The 21,855-nt window shown below is 30.6% G+C and overlaps 2 protein-coding genes across 3 annotated transcripts; both read right to left on the bottom strand.

Moving 5' to 3' along the window:
* Window positions 1-4,901: 4,901 nt before the first annotated feature.
* LOC134685686 (transmembrane protein 233-like) lies at window positions 4,902-12,845 on the bottom strand. 2 transcript variants are annotated; one of them, XM_063545662.1, is made up of 4 exons: window positions 12,702-12,845; window positions 7,103-7,218; window positions 6,165-6,281; window positions 4,902-5,392 (listed from the first exon to the last, which is right to left on the bottom strand). In XM_063545662.1, the coding sequence occupies exons 1-4, from the start codon at window positions 12,703-12,705 to the stop codon at window positions 5,249-5,251; spliced, it is 381 nt and encodes a 126-aa protein (XP_063401732.1). In that variant the 5' UTR covers window positions 12,706-12,845; the 3' UTR covers window positions 4,902-5,248. The 2 variants fall into 2 exon arrangements, with proteins under 2 accessions (XP_063401732.1, XP_063401733.1); XM_063545663.1 differs by lacking the exon at window positions 12,702-12,845 and adding an exon at window positions 11,171-11,291.
* Window positions 12,846-19,136: 6,291 nt separating this feature from the next.
* LOC134684611 (transmembrane protein 91-like) lies at window positions 19,137-21,274 on the bottom strand. Its single transcript, XM_063543911.1, has 3 exons — window positions 21,221-21,274; window positions 20,210-20,320; window positions 19,137-19,435 (listed from the first exon to the last, which is right to left on the bottom strand). Exons 1-3 carry the CDS (start codon window positions 21,272-21,274, stop codon window positions 19,286-19,288), a joined length of 315 nt encoding a protein of 104 aa, XP_063399981.1. The 3' UTR covers window positions 19,137-19,285.
* Between the last annotated feature and the right edge of the window lie 581 nt (window positions 21,275-21,855).

Here is a 21,855-nt window from a genome sequence, read left to right as displayed (position 1 = left end):
ACGCATATAAACGGAAAAAAATCATTTTTAATTTTTTTAATTTTTAAATCGTAATTAATTCACCTTTTATTTTGAGATGTAACTTTTACTTGTACATGTTGTACAAACATTTCTTTGAGCGTTTAAGCTGTTTTCCTAAAAACAATATTACTGTTATTAAATATTGTTACTTTACTGATTGATGAAAATCAATATGTTTCGAAACCAATTAAATTTGAATAATTCATCTGGTATTAAAAAAAAGCATCTGTAGAATTGAGAATGGAAATTTGGAATGTGTCAAAGAAACAGAAACCCAAACAAAGAGCAAAAACAGCCGAGGCCCATTAATTGGTCTTCAACACAGTGATAACATCCGCACCCGTAGTTGGGTTGTACTTATATGCATCAAATCTAATGCTTCTGATTGATGAGTAGAATTTTCTCGCTTTTCACTAAGTAAATATAAATGATTATCTGTTAAAAAAAGGTAATTATTATTATTAGCCGTCTCAGATCGTAACAGGAAACAATTTGAATATACATGTACTTCAGTACAATTTCAGCAGCACAAAATAAGCATTTCGACAAATATTGTCTTTTCTGTATCGACACCAAAACATTTGAAAACACATATTTATGTTTTACAGTAGGGCCAACTATAAAAACAAGTTTTTTTTATAAAATTTCATTCGATATGTTTCAGCTGCATACCACTGCGATTTTTTGCTTTTATTAAGAACAGCTTGTGCGCATACTAAGACTATCTGCATAGTCTCGTTGTTTTAACTACAAAGTCGACAAATAGGTTATGACGTTATCGTAATTCCATGTTGTATTCTACGATTGTGTAATAAAAGAGGGATGAAAGATACCAGAGACAGTCAAACTCATAAATCGAAAATAAACTGACAAACAATAGTACACATGACATAACACAGAAAACTAAAAAAATAAGCAATACGAACCCCACAAAAACTAGAGGTGATCTCAGGTGCTCAGAGGAAGGGTAGGCAAATCCTGCTCCACATGTGGCACCCGTCGTGTTGCTTATGTGATAACAAATCCGATAAATAGTCTAATTTGGTAGGTCACATTCATGAAAGGGAAGGGGATTGTAGTTGCGACGTAAAAACATATCCGATATCATTTGTGAAACGGTTATTCCATAACGTTCAACCAACCCGTGATGGCGTCCGTAAAATTTACAAAGGGATGATTTCAACTTAGAGCAAATGACGTATATTTTTCATTATCCTTTAACTTCTATTTCCGTTTTGAAGATAATGTTCTCTCACTAAATAATTCAAAGTTTGGGGACTCAGTTGAACGGATCTATCACATCAAACTTGATGCTTAAGATGCACATGATGCAATAGATACAGTTAAGTCTGCTTCATATATTGGCTTATATCTAGAAATTGACAATGGGAATCGAATGAAAACAAAACAAAAGAGATGATTTCAGCTTTCTGATTTTGAACTTACCATTTCTATGTAGATTCAGCATCGCCTTCATATCGATTAACTATCTCATAGGGCTAGATTTTCCTACCATTGGATTCCTTGCTAGAGAGTTGTTGCTCCCACGAGTAATTATACTATAGGTTCCAAGTGGTGCAGGTGAAAAGAACCTTTCCTAAGTTTTACGGACGCCATGACGAGTTAATTAACCGTTATAGATATCTGTTTTGCAGATGACGACGGTCATGTTCAAAAGTAGTATCGACAAATCATCCCTTTTTCCGACATTGAATGTGTATTTTGTTACTTTCTACCGATAACGACTTATCGATGTGTGACATGTGCAACAGTTTTCAAAGAACCATGAGATGAGTACCCGTTTTTTGTGGAGTTCGTGTCCGGGTTTGTATTACTCGGAATACCATATAAACATATGTGATACAACTGGCTTTTAAGAACAATTTTCTAATAATCCCAAACTGAATAAATAACAGTAATTAAGCGTTATTGAGCATCTTTTTTAATTGTCTTCCTTTTTTTATTAATGTTAATCCAACATGAATAACATGGCGATATTGAATTAGGTTGAAGTAGATCTCGAACTTTTTTTCAAACCACTCAGAAATTATATAGCATAGAAGATGAACCCAAATTTTACATTGTTATAGAAATAAATGTCTGTTTATTGAATCAATTATCAGAAAACGAGAGGTGACGAGAGATAACACCAAGTTCAATGAGTAATGCCACATACTCATGTGGCGTGAAATCTGAAACTTATAAAGAAATTTTATGATCCGACCGTGAAGGGAAAAGTGGAAATAATAAAAAAAAAAAAGGAAAGGATAAACTGTGTATGTTATTGCTGTGAATATATAACTGCAATAAAAGTAGCAGCGCTTATTACAAAAAAAAACAGATGGCAAAGTTAGAATATTCATGCCTTTCTTTTCTTTAGATTCTTTGAAACGTAGCTGATCTGTAGCTTCATTAGCATGGATACCTTTTTTTCAAAAGGATTTTTGTTTTAAAATCGAAAAAAATATTTAAAAATAATAACTTCGAGACTTTGTTGTTTTATTCTTTTGAAGTAAATATCATCATTTGACATCGTCGAGGTGCTCCTCTGCCATTTGAATCTAGCTAGTTAATAACAAGATTATCTGATATACAGTGAGTCACATACTACCATACTCAATGTTTTTCGACCTGTCCTTTTGTTATCGGTAAACATGTAATTTGGATGTATAATTGTTGTATTTCACATAGACATGAAATCGGCTTCATGTAAATGAGAAAGCTTTTGGTATTTTTATATTTGATAATTAAACTTAATAAAGAAAAAGGCTATAGAATGTTTTACATGCAAGATACAACAATTTAATAAAATAGTTTTTTATATGCCAGTAAACGTTTTCACGACCTTGATGATATCGGCGATGTTCATAATGTTGTAGCTACAATCCTGTTCCCTTTCCACGAATATCCACCGAAGAAGATATTTTAACCGGGTTTGTAATAACGTAATTACATGAACACCATGACGGGTGACCCATGTGGAGCAGGATCTACTCACCATTCTTTGGCATCTGAGATCACCCCAGTTTACGATGGATTTCGTGTTGCGTTGTCTTTAGTTTTCTATGTTGTGTCTAATTATGTACTTTTGTGTTTTTGTTTTTCTGTTTTTTTTTTATCTATGGACTTATCAGTTTTATTTTTTTTATCCATGAGTTTGAATGTCCCTCTGGTATCTTTCACCCATCTTTTCAACCAAATAAATTCCTTCCTCACATGAAAAGCAACTGACGGATTGCAAATCTCCATGAAACGTTTCTAAGCAGATAACACTTCTTTAAAAAAAAAATGCTTTTATGTTTAAAGGCTCTAATTTAAATCTGCTCATAAACAATTCCTGTAAATCAATAAACGGGAAGAATGATTTGGAAACTTGTTTCTATTTGAAGTCATGTTCTGATAGTAATCGTTTTAAGAGCTGTAATTAAAAATTAGAGTGTGATGTGTTATTTTGCATGTATAAGAGCTTTAATTCAAAATTTAGAGTGTGATGTGTTATTCTCTTATTAAAAATACGCGACATTTTTGTATATATTTTCGGTATATCAAAAATCGAGTTTTCACCCAAAAATTAAAAATCGATATAAAAACTTAGAACTTTAAATTTGAACTTGGTCTGCTTTAAATATTGAATGTTTGAACACTTAATTCTCATTTCCGAAAAAAAGTGTTAATTTTTGTCATCATTTTCCGCAAAATAAATGTGACAGCAGTGTTAAATAACTCGATTTTCTAAGAATCCTTTAATCATATGCATTTGCTTTTCCTATTTGGTAATATTAAAGTATAAATTTAAGAACAAACAAGCGCATCGTTTCTTTTGTTGACTAGTATTTCTAAACCATTGCTATCTATTTTTCTATAATGTTCTTTAAACAGGAAATAGAATTGAGAATTGAAAGGAGGAATATGTCAGAGCGATAACAACCCGACCAACGAACAGACAACAAAGGAAGACCATCAATGGGAATTCAGCGCAGCGAGAAAATCCCGCACCCGGAGGTGGTTCTTACCTGCCTTCTAAAAAATTAAGTAAAAATGGACATCATACCTAATTCCACAACATATAAATGAACTATAATTAAAAACATAGAAGACAAGCACATGTCAACTTTAAATTGTGTAGCATTATAATTCAATTGGTTAATAAGTCTAAACTTTGTTATAATGAATTTACCCATATTACACAAGCAACTGATTCTATTCTATTGAACTGTTTTTTTTATATTGAAGTGAGGAAATAAGAATAAGTTCCTTATTTTCAAAATAGCTTGACCGTTGCACATTTCGATTGGTTTTAAGTCAACAATACGAGAACGTTTATACTGTTCTCATAAATGTCAAGAGACGATCAGCAATGGGAACTTGAAACTGAATTCCTAAAGAATAGGAATATGGCCTGTAACACTACGAAATTTGTACCTTATCAAAGCTATCCTCACTAGTTAATGCCAGTTCTAATTTCCAACCAGTCGCCCAACTCCACTTATGTTGCAGTGTGAATTTATTATGTATGTGTTCTCGTCCTGAATTTGAATTTCAAATTGATTTGGTCCTTTTTTTAAATTTAGCAGTTTCATTGATAGAGGAGGTATATATACAAATACATGAACCACTCTCAACAATTTAAAATTTTCATCGACTCGTCCGAAAAACTACATAGACTGTCAGGTATAAACTGTCCATCTATATCTAGTCCCTTGAGTTTTGTACTTGCCTTAAATTAACGAGAAGGGTATCCGTTTATTTTTTTTTTATGTCTGAGATTGTGTCGTAAAATAATTCAAGGCGTTAGACAATTCACATGTATCAAAATAACAAAATATTAAATGTAAAGGTTTGCATTTGTTTATCTGCGATTAGGTTTCAAAAATCAAATGCAGAGTACAATAATGTTTTATTTTAAAGATATAGAAATATTACAACGTAATCAAGAAATTAATCTTTAATGACAACAATGCATGTTAAAGACTTAGATATAAAAGTACCATTGTAATAGAAACACATATAAGAAAAACAACTGAAACAAATATTAGTAGGTCTTAGTAATGCCAAACGATTTTATTGTCGACAGTCTTCGTAATTTCACTAGCCGCATCATTCGTCTGACTGTTTGACACAATTCAAAATAGAAATACGAACCAAAGCAACTGTTAGTACATAATACTACTACGCAGATTGTTTTAGTAAAGTTGATATAAAAATTATTTATTAACTCCAATAATTCTTATTTCGTTTGATAAACACGTATGGCGACGACAGCACCAACTGTAATTATTCCGAATATGACTGAGGCAATAATCATGGATCGTGCAGTACTATTTTGCTTCCTGGCTTCTTCGAAATCTCCCTTTGCCTTCGCATCATTTGCCTGTTAGATAAAAATATTCCATAGTGACTGTTATGAAGGATCATATAACAATCAAACTTTGTGTAAACAAAAGAGGGAATGCACAAATTAAGAAAGAATGATACGACTTTTTTTTTGTGTTGTCCCCAATAAAAAAGAAATTCTATTATCTAATAAAAAAATCACGACAAAGATATTTTGAACGCACACTCGTCAGTACTGTAGGAAGTAAATTTGCAGTTTGCAAGAATCCTTATTATGAGTAAACTTTTTAGATGTTGTCAGTTTGGTTAAGAGTGCTTTTAGATCATATATTTGAAACATTCATGAATATGTAAATCCTTCAATAATAAATAAAATATTTCATATGATAATGAAAACATGCTCGCAAAAGGTACATAAACATTGGTGCATTTATTCATACATTTGTGTGTTAACTAGTTGGGTTGTTACAAACGAACTTTTTACAGAAAAAAATGTTCATTGTGGTGTTGCAACTTAATGAAACAGCACCTATTATCACATTAGCACACACATAGTCATTATAGAGGTCAATTTACTGCCATGTATGGATATAGGCTTCAATGAATAGATACAACAAGCTATCAACTGTCATGACACTAACGTGTAAAAAATATCTCCATTCAGTTTTCTCATAGCATACTAGCATGATCTATACTTTTTTTTCATAGATTATAGACATTTTATTGTCATTTTTTTGTACAATACTATATTATATAAACTGTGGTCTTATATATTAAAACTTTGTTCTGATAAAAAAAAACACACTTACACTGTTTGCGTAATACATAGCAATCAATCCTAACGGCCAGCAACAACAAAGGCATGCCATTAGTGCAGAACACATATAGTCACTTGGTTCTGATTCATGTACATGTCCTCTGTCAATCTGAAAAAGGTGAATATTGATTTAAAATGATTTTTATCCGTTGGGATTCAGACCTTTACGTAATGGTGAGCTATTGCGACATAAAGTATCAACCTTTTGAACGACAAAATTTCCTTTATGCGACGTTTTCATTTTCCGACGCCCAGCGTTCGAAACAAGCAATGTGTTTATTAATTTGATAGATGATTTTTGTGTTTTATTGTATATGGTTTCTGTCTTGAGATTGTAAGACAGTGATGACTATTGTAACGATATTTTGACTATTTTTACCGATTATATCTTTTTTGTTCACGAATCGTTGTAAACATGATAACGGAATTTGATGCGACTGTCATATAAGTTAGATGTTGAGTGCTATAAAACCAGGTTCAATCCACCATTTTCTACATTTGAAAATGCATGTAACAAGTCAGGAATTTGACAGTTGTTGTCCATGCATTTGATGTGTTTTTCATTTGAGTTTGTCCTTGATTATGGTCTTTCCGTTATTTTTCTGATTTTTATTTTCGCACCACTATTCCACTGTTTATTGGTCTATTGTTTGTCAGGTTTTTTTTCCTCTCAATTTTAGATATAGTGTTTTCGACTATCGAGTTAACACCTCACTCTGTTATCTTTTGTCTGTCTTCTTAACTTTCTTCTAGTAAAAGAATACACAAAAAAAGGGTGTTTATAAAATAAAGGAAATGTATCTAAGCCTTTGCACAAAAACCAAATGACGTGGAAATAAACCAGGATTGAAATTTTTGTCTTTGCATCAGACACGCGTTTTGTCTACATAAGACTTATATAAGTGACGAGCTATAGCAACTTATAATTACCTCCCTTCCTGCTTGAACTTGAGTTCTATAATACTGACTCTCGGGTGAAAAATAGCGGTCACCATGTTGCAGTTCGTCTGCATTCACTAGAATCTGTTTGTCGCTGTGTATCTGAGCTATGAAATTACAAAGCAATGCATAGTAATTAAACAGGCAGATACATATTGAATTTTCACTAGAAGCAAACGATGTCATTATAATGAAGCAAAAACTGAATAAGCTTGTAATTTCGCCATTGTAGTATTTTTGAGAAACAAGATACGACCAAAAATTTAACTTTGATCTGCTATTCAAGTCAATATTTGACAAATTCTCTCAACCTTGAACCATGTTTATTTCATAACGCAGCCCGAGTTTATTTTCTCTAGCTTAATATGCAAGAATTATTGTTATCAAATTTCATGAAGTTCATCAAATACCAAAAACAAGTACGAAGTCGAAGAGCATTGAGAACCAAAAAATCTTCAACGTTTTGCAAAATACAGATAAGGTAATATATTTCTGAGGTACAAAAACTAAAACCCGCATAGACCTATTTTATTTTCATAGTTGTAACCATGAGTTTATTTAAAGTTTGGAAATGTTTTAACTAAAAGTCTAATAAATTGTGTATAAAAGAAAACTAAAAGGTATGGGGTAATCATCAATGACACTAAATCAGTACAAGCACACACAAAAGCAAAAGAACAAGGCTTTTATTGCTATTCTTCATTTGCAGGCCTGGGGCCATTACATTGCAATGTAATGCGTTACATTACAATTACTTTGTGATTCTTCCATTACAATTACAATTACAATTACATTTTTTCTAACATGTAATGCATTACATTACAATTACTTTGCCCGTGTAATGCATAACATTACACATTACTTTTTCAATATAAAAACTAAAAGCATTTCAAAAACAGATTTTTATAAGAAATTGATAAATATTACCATGAGAGGTATATGTACATATATACGGTGGTAGTGCCATAGACTTCAAATACTGGTTAACTAATATGTCTATTGCACTTTATCATCACAAGTGGTTTAAATGTGATGCCATGTAGAGAACAGTGATCAGTTCTGTACACCTTTTCAGCAATACTTAAAGCCTTTCTCTTGGAGCTGATGTGTGGTAAATGGCTAAATACGTGATAGCTGTATTAGCCAAAGAAGAAATGCACTGAATTTGACTTCCATTATTCCAGTTTTTTTCACATGGCTCAGACAAGTAGATGTCAACATCATGTACTGCACCATACCCTGTGTCTCTACTCTTTGATGGAGTAGAAGGAGGCATGAAACTGAAAAAGTCACTTTTAAGTTTCTCAAGTGGTGGTAAAAAAAAAAAAAAAAATTTCATATAATTTCGTTTCTAACATTGATCAATCGATTCTTAAGACATCATTAAGGAATTTCAAAGAGATATAAATAAATTTGGTTTATTTACTGTCTTCTGATTGGTTAAAATTATTAGGTTTATTTTCAATGTTGTCAATTTTGATGGCGACACGCCCACTCTGACGTTGTGTATTCATACGCCAACATGTGTGTATGTTGTTATTGTTAATATAAATAATAAAAAATGTTCTTTGAGCCTTATTTTTGATAGAAATTTATTTATAATGAATGGCAATAATATATTTTGATTTTATGGAACCATAAAACTAATTTTTGACTCTTCACAATTTACATAATCCGCTTCGCGGATTATTCAATGTGAAGAGTCAAAAATTAGTTTTATGGTTCTATAAATTCAAAATAGATAATAGCCATTCATTAAATAATAAATATGTTATTAAAAGATTATCTTGTTAAAAATGCCTAAGGGCTCTGTGAGGACAAACATAAATTGATAAGATTTGATTGCAATAAAAACATTGTGGTATTAATGAGGAGAAATAACAACACAGTCAGGACCCAAACCACAGTTTGGTTTAAAAATGTTGTTTGATATATTCAATCTTTCATTGAAATACATGTAAGGTGTGTATAGAATTATGAAATTTTCATCTATATAGTTTTGTTTGATAATTTTTTATATAAGATTTTTCATATACCACCGAAAACACCAAAATATTCCCAATATCATTTTAAACAAATATCAGAAACCAAGATCAAAGACTTGATAATTTTTACCATTCTATATTTCTTACCTTAATGTGTGTTTTAAAGATTTATGTAATTTATTTAATACAGTAATTAACTATGACAAAAATGTTATTCCATACTTTCTTTTGTTTTTGTTAATATCTTATTTTTATTATACAATATTCTTCAATTTTATCTATTTTACCAATTTGTAATGAAAAGTAATGTACTGTAATGGAGGCATTACATCAATTTTCAACTAAAGTAATCATTACATTACATGTAATTGTAATGCAGAAAATGTGCATTACAAATTACTTTGCATTACATCCAAAAAATGTAATATTACAATGCATTACAATTACAAATTACCATTACCCAAGGCCTGTTTCGGAGTCATAAATATATGTAATAGTCCGGCTTCCCTATTGTTGACTATCACGATTCTCCTGTTTAAGTACTTTGAAACGTTATAACTTGTTATTGGCATTGTGATTACAATAGGGTATATGAAAATACACAATAAAATAAAGACACATGCGAATTCGTTTACCACATGCTAATTATGTAATTATGTAATTTTACAAATTGACTGAATTTGAAAATTTTATCTCAAAACTTAGACAGCAGCTAACATGTATCAGATAGTTGTATTTCACAAAGAAATAACGTAAGCTTCAATTTAATATCAAAACTTGTTGAGTTATTTTGATATTTAATAAATCTATCAATTGAGGAGATATAAAGTATCATTGACATTTGCAAGATACATTACCTCAATATTTAGGTTTGTTTTGATATATTCGAATTAAGTTTTTAACATCGTTGTCCTGTAATTATTTAAACTGTCTAACTTCACACGGTTAAAACTGTTAGAAAAAAGTAATGAGCCCATATCATAAATTGTCTGGTCACTTTTGCCCCCCCCCCTTTTGCATAATACACGGAGGTTACTAAAGAGGTTTTACGAATGGCCTAAGTTCACTGAGCTACAGTTATGTAAAAGAGAAGCGAAAGATACCAAAGGGACAGTCAAACTCATAAATCCAAAACAATCCGACAACGCCATGGCCAAAATAAAATAAAAAAGACAAACAGACAAACAGACAAATAATAGCACACTTGAAACAAAAAGAAAACCAAAGAATAAGCAACACGATCCCCATTAAACACGAGGGGTGATCTAAGGTGCCCCTGAAGGGTAATTTTAATTACTGATTTAAGAAGAACTATATTCGTTTTATTATCGTATATTTACGGGATAATAACGAGTTGTTACGCTGTGTTTACTAGAAAATTCCACAAAGTGTAACGAGTTGTCATTTTACCGATTTTTATAAGTAAATTACGACGTGTCACATCAAAGGAGTGCTGTTTATGACTTGTTAACGTGTTGTTCAGAATATCTACGATTTTACAGGTGAAATACATTTCACCAAAAGGTAAACTTATAAAAAAGAATGAATACAGAATATGTATCTTTTCGTTAAGTATTTTTATTAATACCAACGTAAAATGCGTAAAATGGTCATTATCACTAGAAAACAATCCGTAAACACATTATTACACAACCATAATGAAATCGTAAGCAGCACATACTAGTCAGCACTTTTAAAAATCCATAAATAATCATTACAAAAATCTGAAAAAGATTGTGACGGATCATGAAAGAAGCGCAAACAGTTTACAGATGGGCATGTATTGTTGCAAATTGCTTACGGGCAGATTTTAACTAGTTACTAGTAAAATGGATTAAACCAGATTGGCCAGTTAGAGAAAAAAATATTTGGTAATATAAAATGTGGTAATGGGCTATTTTACAGCATGACAATAAAATGTTTCTTCTTAAAATTATCTTGCTCAAGTCGAAATTTTACCAGTTTTCCTGTTTCTAATCAATTTTGTAGTATGAAGAAAGGAGGGAACTGGTGATGTATAATAATTCACTTACCAGTTATATCACTGCTAATTAAATATTAGAAAAGTATTTACCCATTATTCCAACATGTATACGTCAAAGTCGTTTACAAAAAGTGGAAGTGGGCAAAAAAAACTCACTTTTGTTAACATGTGTAATTCGTTTGTTCAACCACTTTAGCCTGATTTATGATATTTACTTATTATTCAAACACGATGTTTGTGCGTAGTTTGTTTTAAACGGGTTTTTAAACCAACCTATCCCTCTAGTTACTAATGCTTTTCCCGTGACTTAGGTGTTTTAACGTCAGTGATAAATAAAATTTAATAAAACAGGGATATAATACCTCGTACACTTGGATCTTATTTAGAATATTATTAAGTTTTAACAATCACAATACGGAAAATAGCAAAGTCCAATCATCATGTTACACACCAGTAGATTTAGATGTTTAGATTGATCAAATTTAGCAAACTGTGTTTTGAAACAAAAATCTTTTTTTATGATGATAACCCCTTGTTAGTTGTAAATTTTCATGTTAAAATACTTTTAATCCAAATTGATCAAATAGTTAATTCGACTTTTTATTTTACTTGGTCGAAAGAGCCAGTGTAAGCTCTTGTCATTACTTGTCGTCCATCGTATATCGTCGTCCGTCGTCGTCGTTATCCGTCGTCTATAATATTTTTACAAGGATCACTTGTTCAAAACTACACTTTTGTGTAGTATTGTTTTGCATCTTTAAGAATCTTTAATAATACTTCCTATTATGAACTTTTTTTAAACAAGTATTTTCCGTTTAAAAGCTATCTTACAAAAAATCTTGTTTAAATAGCGATATGTCATTGTTGTATGCACTTTAAAAAGGAGACATCGTTCTATGGACACATGTTAACCTTTTCACAGAATATTTGGATTGCAAAACGTATTTTTAATAACAAATTAATCACAACACATAAATGAAAAACTGTAAATATATAAATTAACCTATGGAAAATATCACTACAAATATCATTGCTCTTTCAATTCACTTATCTTTCACGTTTTCTACGTGCTGTTTTTATTACACATGTATATTATTGTTTAATTACAAATTGCATGGTCGACATATAACCCGAAAGTTTGTTCAGCTATTAACCACTGTAAGAACAATATTTGTCGATAATATGTTATAGATGTGTCAAAAAATACAAAAATATACCCTTAACCGTTTTCATGGTAAACAAACGCATCTGTTTCTTTCTGAATTGACTGAATTTTTTCCTAGTAAAATAACTGTGTGGTTGCGTGAAAATAAAAGAAGTCAAATAAGCACTTTTTCAGAAGAAATGAAACAATTGTTGCAGTAAATTTACGTAGATGATGAGCAGAAAGAAATGCAATTGAAAATATGTCAATTACAGTACTAGACCCCGGGTAGACACAACCTATTGATATCTGAAATTCATTAAAAACATGAACAATGTCTACGTCCTGTAATGAAATTTTAACAGGAAAAGGAAAGTTTTAAGTTGTTTATTAATAGAATTCAATTACTGGGAATTATTAAAATGTTTAAGACTGCATAATCTAAAATAAAATATACTTTAATACTAGTTTACTTACCCATTGTTTCACAATTAACTTAATTATATCCTATTGAATTAATTCTATGATATTCAAGTGAGAAAACAAGAATTACTTCCTTGTTATAAATTACCTTGACCTTTTCACACTTTGATTGTGTCAGCTTCAACAATTCGCGAACGGGTATTTTCACTCGACGACCTACTTTGCACAACCTGCGTTGCGCATGTATTGTTAGTAAGATATCATCCAGAATATGTTTATTTTAATGACTTTTAATTAATACTGCATTCCGAGTGAGTTTTGAACATCAGTTTGTAATATAAAGAGCTAAGAAGATTAGGTATGATTGCCAAGGAGACAATTATCAATTAGAGTTCAAATGGAGTGAATGTAAGCAAAAATAGGCAATTGTACGACCTTCAATAATGAGAAAAACCAATTACGTATAGTTGGCAATTCATTTACTTACAACGACCATAAAAAAGAATCTGAATTAAAATCTGCAGTTTATGTAGCATATTTATATATTGCAATAAAAATCATAATATCTAATAAAATTTGTAGATTTAGCTTACAAAGTCCTTTGTTTATATGAAGTAACATTCGTTTATAGTGGAAAAATGTTTTAACGTTGAATAAGCTACAATTATAAATTGCTTGCTGGTCCCTCTCTGTGATTACCATTAGATAACGCTGGTTCATTTCCCAATCTTTTTTTATCATTATGTTCATTTCCCAATCAATCTGTCATCAAGGGAAGATAAATAATACGATTTTCGTTCATAGTCTTTTTTCAAAAATGATGAACGGTTCTTTATATTGGTATGTAATCATTTTAAACGTTTCAAATTTATGAAATTATATTCGTACATCAATGTTTTTGATACACCAATAACAAAAACTGAAATATATTGAACTGATACATTTTGTAATTATTCAAAATAATACCAGAAACCTAAACTTAATTATAAAATAATGAACCTGTTAAGGGGAGAGAATACTCGCATAATTTGTTTTCGAATTGTCACATAATACAACGGAATGTCACTCTTGCATACAAATGGCACATCAATGTAATTTATTAACTGTGCAATCGTCCGCCGCCTTCAAAGATGATTTGAAATTATAAATATATCCTAAAGTTGTTAATCTATAGAAAGTGAAGACTAATGAAAGCTAACCCACTGTAAACATATTTCTTTGCAATTTTTTTTTAATTTCCTCAGAAAAATGCTCGAGCCACTTGACTTTCATAGCTCAAAATTAATGTTTTTACACAATATTTGAATAAAGTAGTTATAAAGATTATCCTCTTCTCAAAGTGTAAGACGCAATAAAAATCGTATGCTTGCACCATCCTACCGAAATACGGATTTAATTAAATCCTGAATATTGCGACATTTCTTCGTATATATATTTTTTTTTTATCAAAACCGGTTTTAACCAAATCACAAGTACGTGTTAAGATCCGACTAAATACCTGTTTTCCGTAATGGTCAGGTAAAATTGCTAGTTTATGTCATAAACTGTACCATTCCATAACACTGGAATGTCGATTAAGCGTTTAATTTGATAGAATTTGTGTGGTATAGTTTTCTGTTTTTTAATCTCTCTATTTTAAGCCATGTAAGTTCATTTAAAGTAATTTAAAAATAAAAGAAAGTCGAAGTGCACGAATTTGTTCTTAGAGCAAAAAAGAATCATATTAAATGATTTAGAAAGTTGATATATAACTATACATTAATTATTATAAACTCTAATTCGTTGATTTCATTTAGAAGAAGATCTTTGATCCACAGTTGAGATTGTAGCCTCTTATACCTTAAAACATGTAACATTTTTAACACCCGTCCATCTTTTCAGTTGTATTGGCTTTCAAATTGAAGAACAGAACACTTTTGAAGGATTAATTCAAAATAAAAAAAATAATATTTATATGACATATTTTGATACAAAACATTGATGCTCAAAAGAACTTGTTATTATAAAATGTTGCCAGCCGTTATTCAGATATTAATCTTGTTATAAAAGATATAACATTCTCACATACTCACAAGAAGCATTTTATATGAAAGCTTATAATGAAGAGGTCGAAATGCAATGTATGTAAATTGGTCGGAATCTTGAGTCCATGAGTAACATTTTGTGTCTTCAAAAAGAACAAATCCCGCATAGATTGAATTTATTTTGATATTTATAAAGTAACTATAATAAAATTTAGAAAGGAAATGGCGAATGTGTCAAAGCGGCAACAACCCGACCATAGAGCAGACAAAAGCCCAAGGCCACCAATGGGTCTTCAATGTAGCGAGAAACGATAGGAAATGAAAAATCATCTCTTTTATCATAAAGGTTTGCATTAAGCTTCCCGTTAATGATATATATATATATCAAGAAAGAAAGGGCAGTAGTCATTAGTATTAGCTTTATTTAAAGTAAGTTCAACAGGATAAATTTTCTTAGGATACATACTGAAGTCGTCATTATTGAGAGCCAAAATAGTATCCAAATATCTATTGTATCATATGTTGTTTTGATGGGTTTTTGTTAATTTTAGTCATAAGTTATTGCTCATAACAATACAAAAACAGTTATCAATATAAAAAAGAAGATGTGATATGAATGCCAATGAGACAACTACCCACAAAAAGAACAAAATGACACAAACATTAACAACTATAGGTCACCGTACGGCCTTCAACAATGAGCAAAGCCCATATCGCATAGTCAGCTATAAAAGGCCCCGATAAGACAATGTAAAACAATTCAAACGAGAAAACTAACGGCCTTATTTAAGTAATAAAAATGAACGAAAAACAAATATGTAACACATAGAAACAATACATTAAATAAACGAATGTTAGATGAACAAAATACCGATACACGTCGTAACGAAACGCAAATTTACACTCGATATAACAGTCAAATTTGGCAACAAAGTCACGTTCTGCACTTAGCAGACCAACGACATAGACAATAAACGACATAGATATCAAACCAAATTACTAAAACAAAAAAACATTTTTTTAATATGTATGTTAATTATTCAACTTTATGCAATATCAACATTAAAGTATTTTAAGAGATGAAGTTCAAAATTAAATCTGATTATGGACTTTTCGTTTTGAATTTTCCTCTGATCTCATAATTTATGTGATTTTCCTTTTTTCAAGAACAACACGAATCCTATTAATGCCAAATTCAACACATTTCATATGTGCCAATTTGTATGTTTTACAAGGACAATCTATCTACGTTATTTTCACAAGAGAAAAAAATACGCATTTTAGCAAAAGATAAAATCACAAAAATACTGAACTTCTAGGAAAAATTCAAAAAAGAAAGTCCTTAATCTAAGGTCAAAGTTAAAAGCTCAAACACATTAAATAAATGAATAAGTACTGTTTTATTCCTGACTTGATTTTCCTAAGGTAAACATATTTTGTTTTCGAAGACCCTTGTACTGCCGACACAAAATAGAAAGCTATTCTTGTTTAATATCATTTATAATTTATCTCTCAGGTATTATTACGAACATAAGTTAATATGATATTATACATGTAGGTGTTTTCTTTTAACCGAATGAAAAAAAAATATAAGGAAAATATCATCGTTTTATATCGTCATTGGTTAATACAGTAATTTGAAACAAGCTAAATCATAACAAGTTTATATCTCAAACCGATAGTGTGCCATGGTTCCCAATATCTTTCTTTTCATATGCTATTTGGAATTTCTTATTACTTATTTTTTGTCAAAAAACCATGTCATGTACATACATGATTGTTGTATTTCACACGGTAACATATAAGTTATGATGCTTGTTGAATTATTCTAATATTTAATAATTAAACTATTAAAAGAGGAAGGATATACTATTATTTACAGGCAGGATGTAATAACTTAAAACAATTGATTTTGTGTCTGCCCTCAAGGTTTAAACGTTGTCCGAGTATTCCAATATATATTATTGTATCGAAATTTATAATACGTACCTGATCTGTAGCTGCATTTGCATGGGAACAATTTTTCAAATTGTACAATATTTAAATATAATAATTTCGAGACTACATTTAATTTTTTTTTATAAAATAATTAATTATTATTTTTTTTTTTAATTTGGATGTATGATTGTTGTATTTCATATAGACATGAAATCGGCTTCATTTAAATGATAAAGCTTTTGGTATTTTTATATTTGATAATTAAACTTAATAAAGAAAAACGCTATAGTTTGTTTTACATACAGAATACAACAACTTTTAAAATAAAATAGTTTTTTTATATGCCAGTAAACGTCTTCACGTCCCTGATGATATCGGCTTTATTCCTAATGTTATAGCTACTGTTCCTGTTTCCTTTCCACGAATATGGCATACCGAAGAAGATATTTTACCGGGTTTATATTAACGTGATTACATGAACAACATGACGGGTGCCCCATGTGGAGCAGGATCTGCCTACCATTCTTTGGCATCTGAGATCACCCCAGTTTACGATGGAGTTCGTGTTGCTTTGTCTTTAGTTGTCTATTTTGTGTCTTATGTACTATTGTTTTTTTTTTGTTTTTCTGTTTTTTTTTATCCATGGACTCATCAGTTTTTTATCTATGAGTTTGAATGTCCGTTTGATATCTTTTATCCCTCTTTTCAATCAAATAAATCCCTAGCTTCCTCACATGAAAAGCAACTGACGGATTGTAAATCTCCATGAAACGTTTCTCAGCAGATAACACTTCTTTAAAAAAAAGTGTTTTTATGTTTAAAGGCTCTAATATAAATCTGCTCATAAACAATTCCTATAAACCAACAAAAGGGAAGAATTGTTTGGAAACATATTTCTATTTGAAGTCGTCAAGTTCTGATAGAAATCATTTTAACAGCTGTAATTCGAAATTTTTAATGTTAAAAATACCCGAAATTTTTGTATATATTTGCGGTATATCAAAAATCGAATTTTCACCAAAAAATTAAAAACCGAAATAAAAACTTATAACTTTAAATTTGAAATTGTTCTGCTTTAAATATTGAATGCCTTTGTAGATGTTTGAACACTTAAATGTCATTTCCGAAAAAAGTGTTAACTTTTGTCATCATTTTCCGTAAAATAAATGTGACAGCAGTGTTAAATAACTCGATATTTTCTAACTTTTCGATTTTCTAAGATTCTTTTAATCATACGCATTTGCTTTTCAGATGATAGTTTGACAGTTTTTCCCCATTTGGTAATATAAAAGTATAAATTTAAGAACAAACTAGCGTCTCGTTTCTTTTGTTGCCTAGTATTTCTAAACCATTGCTAGCTATTGTTCTTAAATGTTCTTTAAACAGGAAATAGAATTGAGAATGTAAATGAGGAATATGCCAAAGAGATAACAACCCGACCAACGAACAGACGAAGACCATCAATGGGTATTTAACGCAGCGAGAAAAATCCTGCACCCGGAGGTGGTCCTTAGCTGGCTTCTAAAAAAATAGTTCAGTAAAGATGGACATCATACTTAATTCCAAAACTTATAAATGAACTACAATTAAAACCATTGAAGCACAGGCTAAATTGTGTATCATTATAATTCAATTGGTTTATAAGTCTGAACTTTGTTATAATGAATTTACCAATATTACACAAGCAACTGATTTCAATTCTATTGAACTGTTTTTTTGTGATAGTGAAGTGAGGAAATAAGAATAAGTTCCTTATTTTTAAAATAACCTTGACCGTTGCACATTTCGATTGGTTTTAAGTCAACAATACGAGAACGTTTATACTGTTCTCATATATGTCAAGAGACGATCAGCAATTGGAACTTGAAACTGAATTCCTAAAGGATAGGAATATGGCCGGTAACACTACGGAATTTCTACCTTATCAAAGCTATCCACACTAGTAAATGTCAGTTCTAATTTCCAACCAGTCGCCCCACTCCACTTATGTTGCAGTGTGAATTTATTATGTATGTGTTCTCGTCCTGAATTTGAATTTGATGTTGTCCTTATTAAAAATTTAGCGGTTTCATTGATATAGGAATTCCACTTTCAACAATTTAAAATTTCCATCGACTCGTCCGAAAAACTACATAAACTGTCAGGTCTAAACTGTCCATCTATATCTAGTCCCTTGAGTTTTGTACTTGCCTTAAATCAACGAGAAGTATATCCGCTTATATGTCTGAGATCGTGTCGTAAAATAAGTCAAGGCGTTAGACATTTCACAAGTATCAAAATAAAAAAAAAGATATTAAATGTAAAGGTTTGCATTTGTATATCTGTGATTAAGTTTCAAAAATCAAATGCAGAGTACAATAATGTTTTATTTTACCGGATATAGAAATATTACTAGTGACAATAATGCATGTTAATGACTTAGATAAAAAAAAAAGTACCTCTGTGATAGAAACACATATAAGGAAAACAACTGAAACGAATATTAGTAGGTCTTAGTGATGCCAAACGATTTAATTTGTTTGTCGACAGTCTTTGTAATTTCACCAACCGCATCATTCGTCTGACTGTTTGACACTGTTTCAGAATAGAAATACGAATTAAAGCAATTGTTAGAATATAATACTACTACGTAGATTGTTTTAGTAAAGTTGATATCAGAATGATTTGTTGACCCAATTATTGTTTTTGCCTTATATAAGCACGTATGACGACGACAGCAGCAATTGTAATTAATCCGAAAAAAACTGAGGCAATAATCATGGATCGTGCATTACTATTTTGCTTTCTGGCTTCTTCGAAATCTCCCCTTGCCTTCGCATCATTTGCCTGTTAGATAAAAATATACCATTGTGATTACTATGAAGGATCATATAACAATTAAACTTTGTGTAAACAAAACAGGGAATGCACATATTAAATAATATATATATATATAAATAAAGAATTTCATTTTTTTAATTTTTTTTTGTCCGCGAATAAAAAAGGAATTCTATTATCTAATACAAAAAAACACGACAAAGATATTTTGAACGCACACTCGTCAGTGCTGTAGGAAGTAAATTTGCAGGTATCCTTATTATGAGTAAACTTTTAAGATGTTGTCAGTTTGGTTAGGAGTGCTTTTAGATCATATGTTTTATGTGCTTGAACCATTTATGAATATTTAAATCCTTCAACCATAAACAAAATATTTTATATAATAATAAAAACAAGATCGCAAAAGTGCATAAACATTAGTGCATTTATTCAAACATTTTTGTGTAACTTTGTTGGGTTGTTACAAATGAATTTTTTCTGGAACTTGCAACTCAATGAAACAGCACCTATCATCACATTAGCACACACGTAGTCATTATAGAGGTCAATTTACTGTCATGTATGGATACAGGCTTCAATTAATAGATATAACAAGCTATCAATTGTTATGACACTAAACGTGTAAAAAATATCTCCATTAAGTTTTCTCAAAACATTCTAACATAATATTAACTTCTTTTGACATAGATTATAGACATTTTACGGTCATTGTTTTGTACAATACTATAGTATATAAACCGTGTTTTTTTTATTAAAACTTTGTTCTGATAACAAAACACTTACAATGTTTGCGTAACGTATAGCAATCAATCCTAACGGCCAGAAACAACAAAGGCATGCCATAAGTGCATAACCCATATAGTCAATTGGTTCTGATTCATGTCCTTTGTCAATCTGAAAAAAAGTAAATATTGATTTTAAATGATTTTTCTCCGTTGGGATTCAGACCTTAACGTAATGGTGAGCTGTTGCGACATAGAGTTCCAACATTTTGAACGACAAAATTTCTTTTATGTAACGTTTTCATTTTCCGACACCCAGCACTCGAAACAAGAAATGTGTTTATTAATTTGATAGATGATTTTTGTGTTTTTTGTATATGTTCATTAGTCTTGAGATTGTAACACACTGATGACTATTTTAACAATATTTTGTCTTTGTTTTACCTATTAGGTCTGTTTTGTTCACGCATCGATGTAAATATGATAACGGAGTTTGATGCGACTGTCATATACGTTAGAGGTTTAAAACCAGGTTCAATCCACCATTTTCTATATTTGAACTAAGAATGTACCAAGTCAGGAAAATGGCAGTTGTTTTCCATGCATTTGATGTATTTTTCCTTTGAGTTTACCTTTTATTATGGACTTTCCGTTTTGAATTTTCCTCAGAGTTCAGTTTTTTCTGATTTTACTTTTTTCGTATATTTCGAATAACAAAAATAAACCCAATTTTATGTTTAAGCAAACATATACCTAAAGCGTACATGCTTATGCCAAAACATGGAGAAATGAACATATTTGACCAATATATTATGCATTTGCGACTTCGGTTTAAATTTTATCAATGGATAATTTGAAATCTCATTAGTTTCAGATACTTATGATCCAATTATCAACTTTGTCATATATTTCATCTTGATATGACTATCTCATTATATTGCGTGCAGCCGAAAGAGGAGACATATTACAGCGGCTAATCCCTACTTCTCATTACAAGATAAGTGACTCCCCTCCGCGAGATTATAACAGATTACTGACACATACTAATTGAGATGTTTGGATTTATTTTAACACCACTGCTGCACTGTTTATTTGTTCTGTTGTTTGTCAGATTGTTTTTGTTCATTCTTAGCCATGGTGGGGTGACTGTTATCAGTATATTTTCGACTTACGAGTTTGAATCTCACTTTCGTATATATTACCTGTTGTTTTAAATTTTTTTGTAGTTAAAAAAATAAGCAAACGGATTTGTAAAAATAAGGAAATGTGATATGGTCATATTAGCTGTCTTTTGAAAGAAATGATGTAGAAGCAAGCAATTTATAATAACCTCCCTTCCAGTTTGAGTTTGTGTTCTATAATGCTGACTCTCGGGTGAAATATAGCGGTCAGTATGTTGCACTTCGTCTGCATTCACTAGAATCTGTCTGTCGCTGTATATCTGAGCTATAAAATAACAAAACAATTCATACTGTCGTAATTAAACAGGCAGATAGATATTTCATTTTCACTGGAAGAAAAGAATGTAATAAAATGAATCAAACACTAAATATGCGTGTAATTTTGCAAAATGTATGGTCTATTATTCAATTACACAACTTCAGTACATGAACTCTTAAAAGCAATCGAACAACGCTTGTATTGCTGTTCTTCATCTGAAAAGCACACATTTATGTAATATTCCGGTTATCTAATTATTACATATCG

The sequence above is a fragment of the Mytilus trossulus genome, chromosome 9 (genome assembly GCF_036588685.1).
Source record: "Mytilus trossulus isolate FHL-02 chromosome 9, PNRI_Mtr1.1.1.hap1, whole genome shotgun sequence".
NCBI classification, from domain to species: Eukaryota; Metazoa; Mollusca; class Bivalvia; order Mytilida; family Mytilidae; genus Mytilus; species Mytilus trossulus.
Note: the sequence above shows the minus strand (reverse complement) of the source record. Positions and strands in the feature narration are given on the sequence as shown.

Coding starts and splice junctions, on each gene's coding strand:
- LOC134685686 (XM_063545662.1), bottom strand. Junction 6,282..7,102: donor AAGTTCAAGCAGGAAGGGAG/GTAATTATAAGT, acceptor CACCTTTTTCAG/ATTGACAGAGGACATGTACA. Junction 5,393..6,164: donor CTATGTATTACGCAAACAGT/GTAAGTGTGTTT, acceptor TTTATCTAACAG/GCAAATGATGCGAAGGCAAA.
- LOC134684611 (XM_063543911.1), bottom strand. CDS start 21,274: ATGAACAAAAACAATCTGACAAACAACAGAACAAATAAACAGTGCAGC. Junction 20,321..21,220: donor ATAAACAGTGCAGCAGTGGT/GTTAAAATAAAT, acceptor ACTTTTTTTCAG/ATTGACAAAGGACATGAATC. Junction 19,436..20,209: donor CTATACGTTACGCAAACATT/GTAAGTGTTTTG, acceptor TTTATCTAACAG/GCAAATGATGCGAAGGCAAG.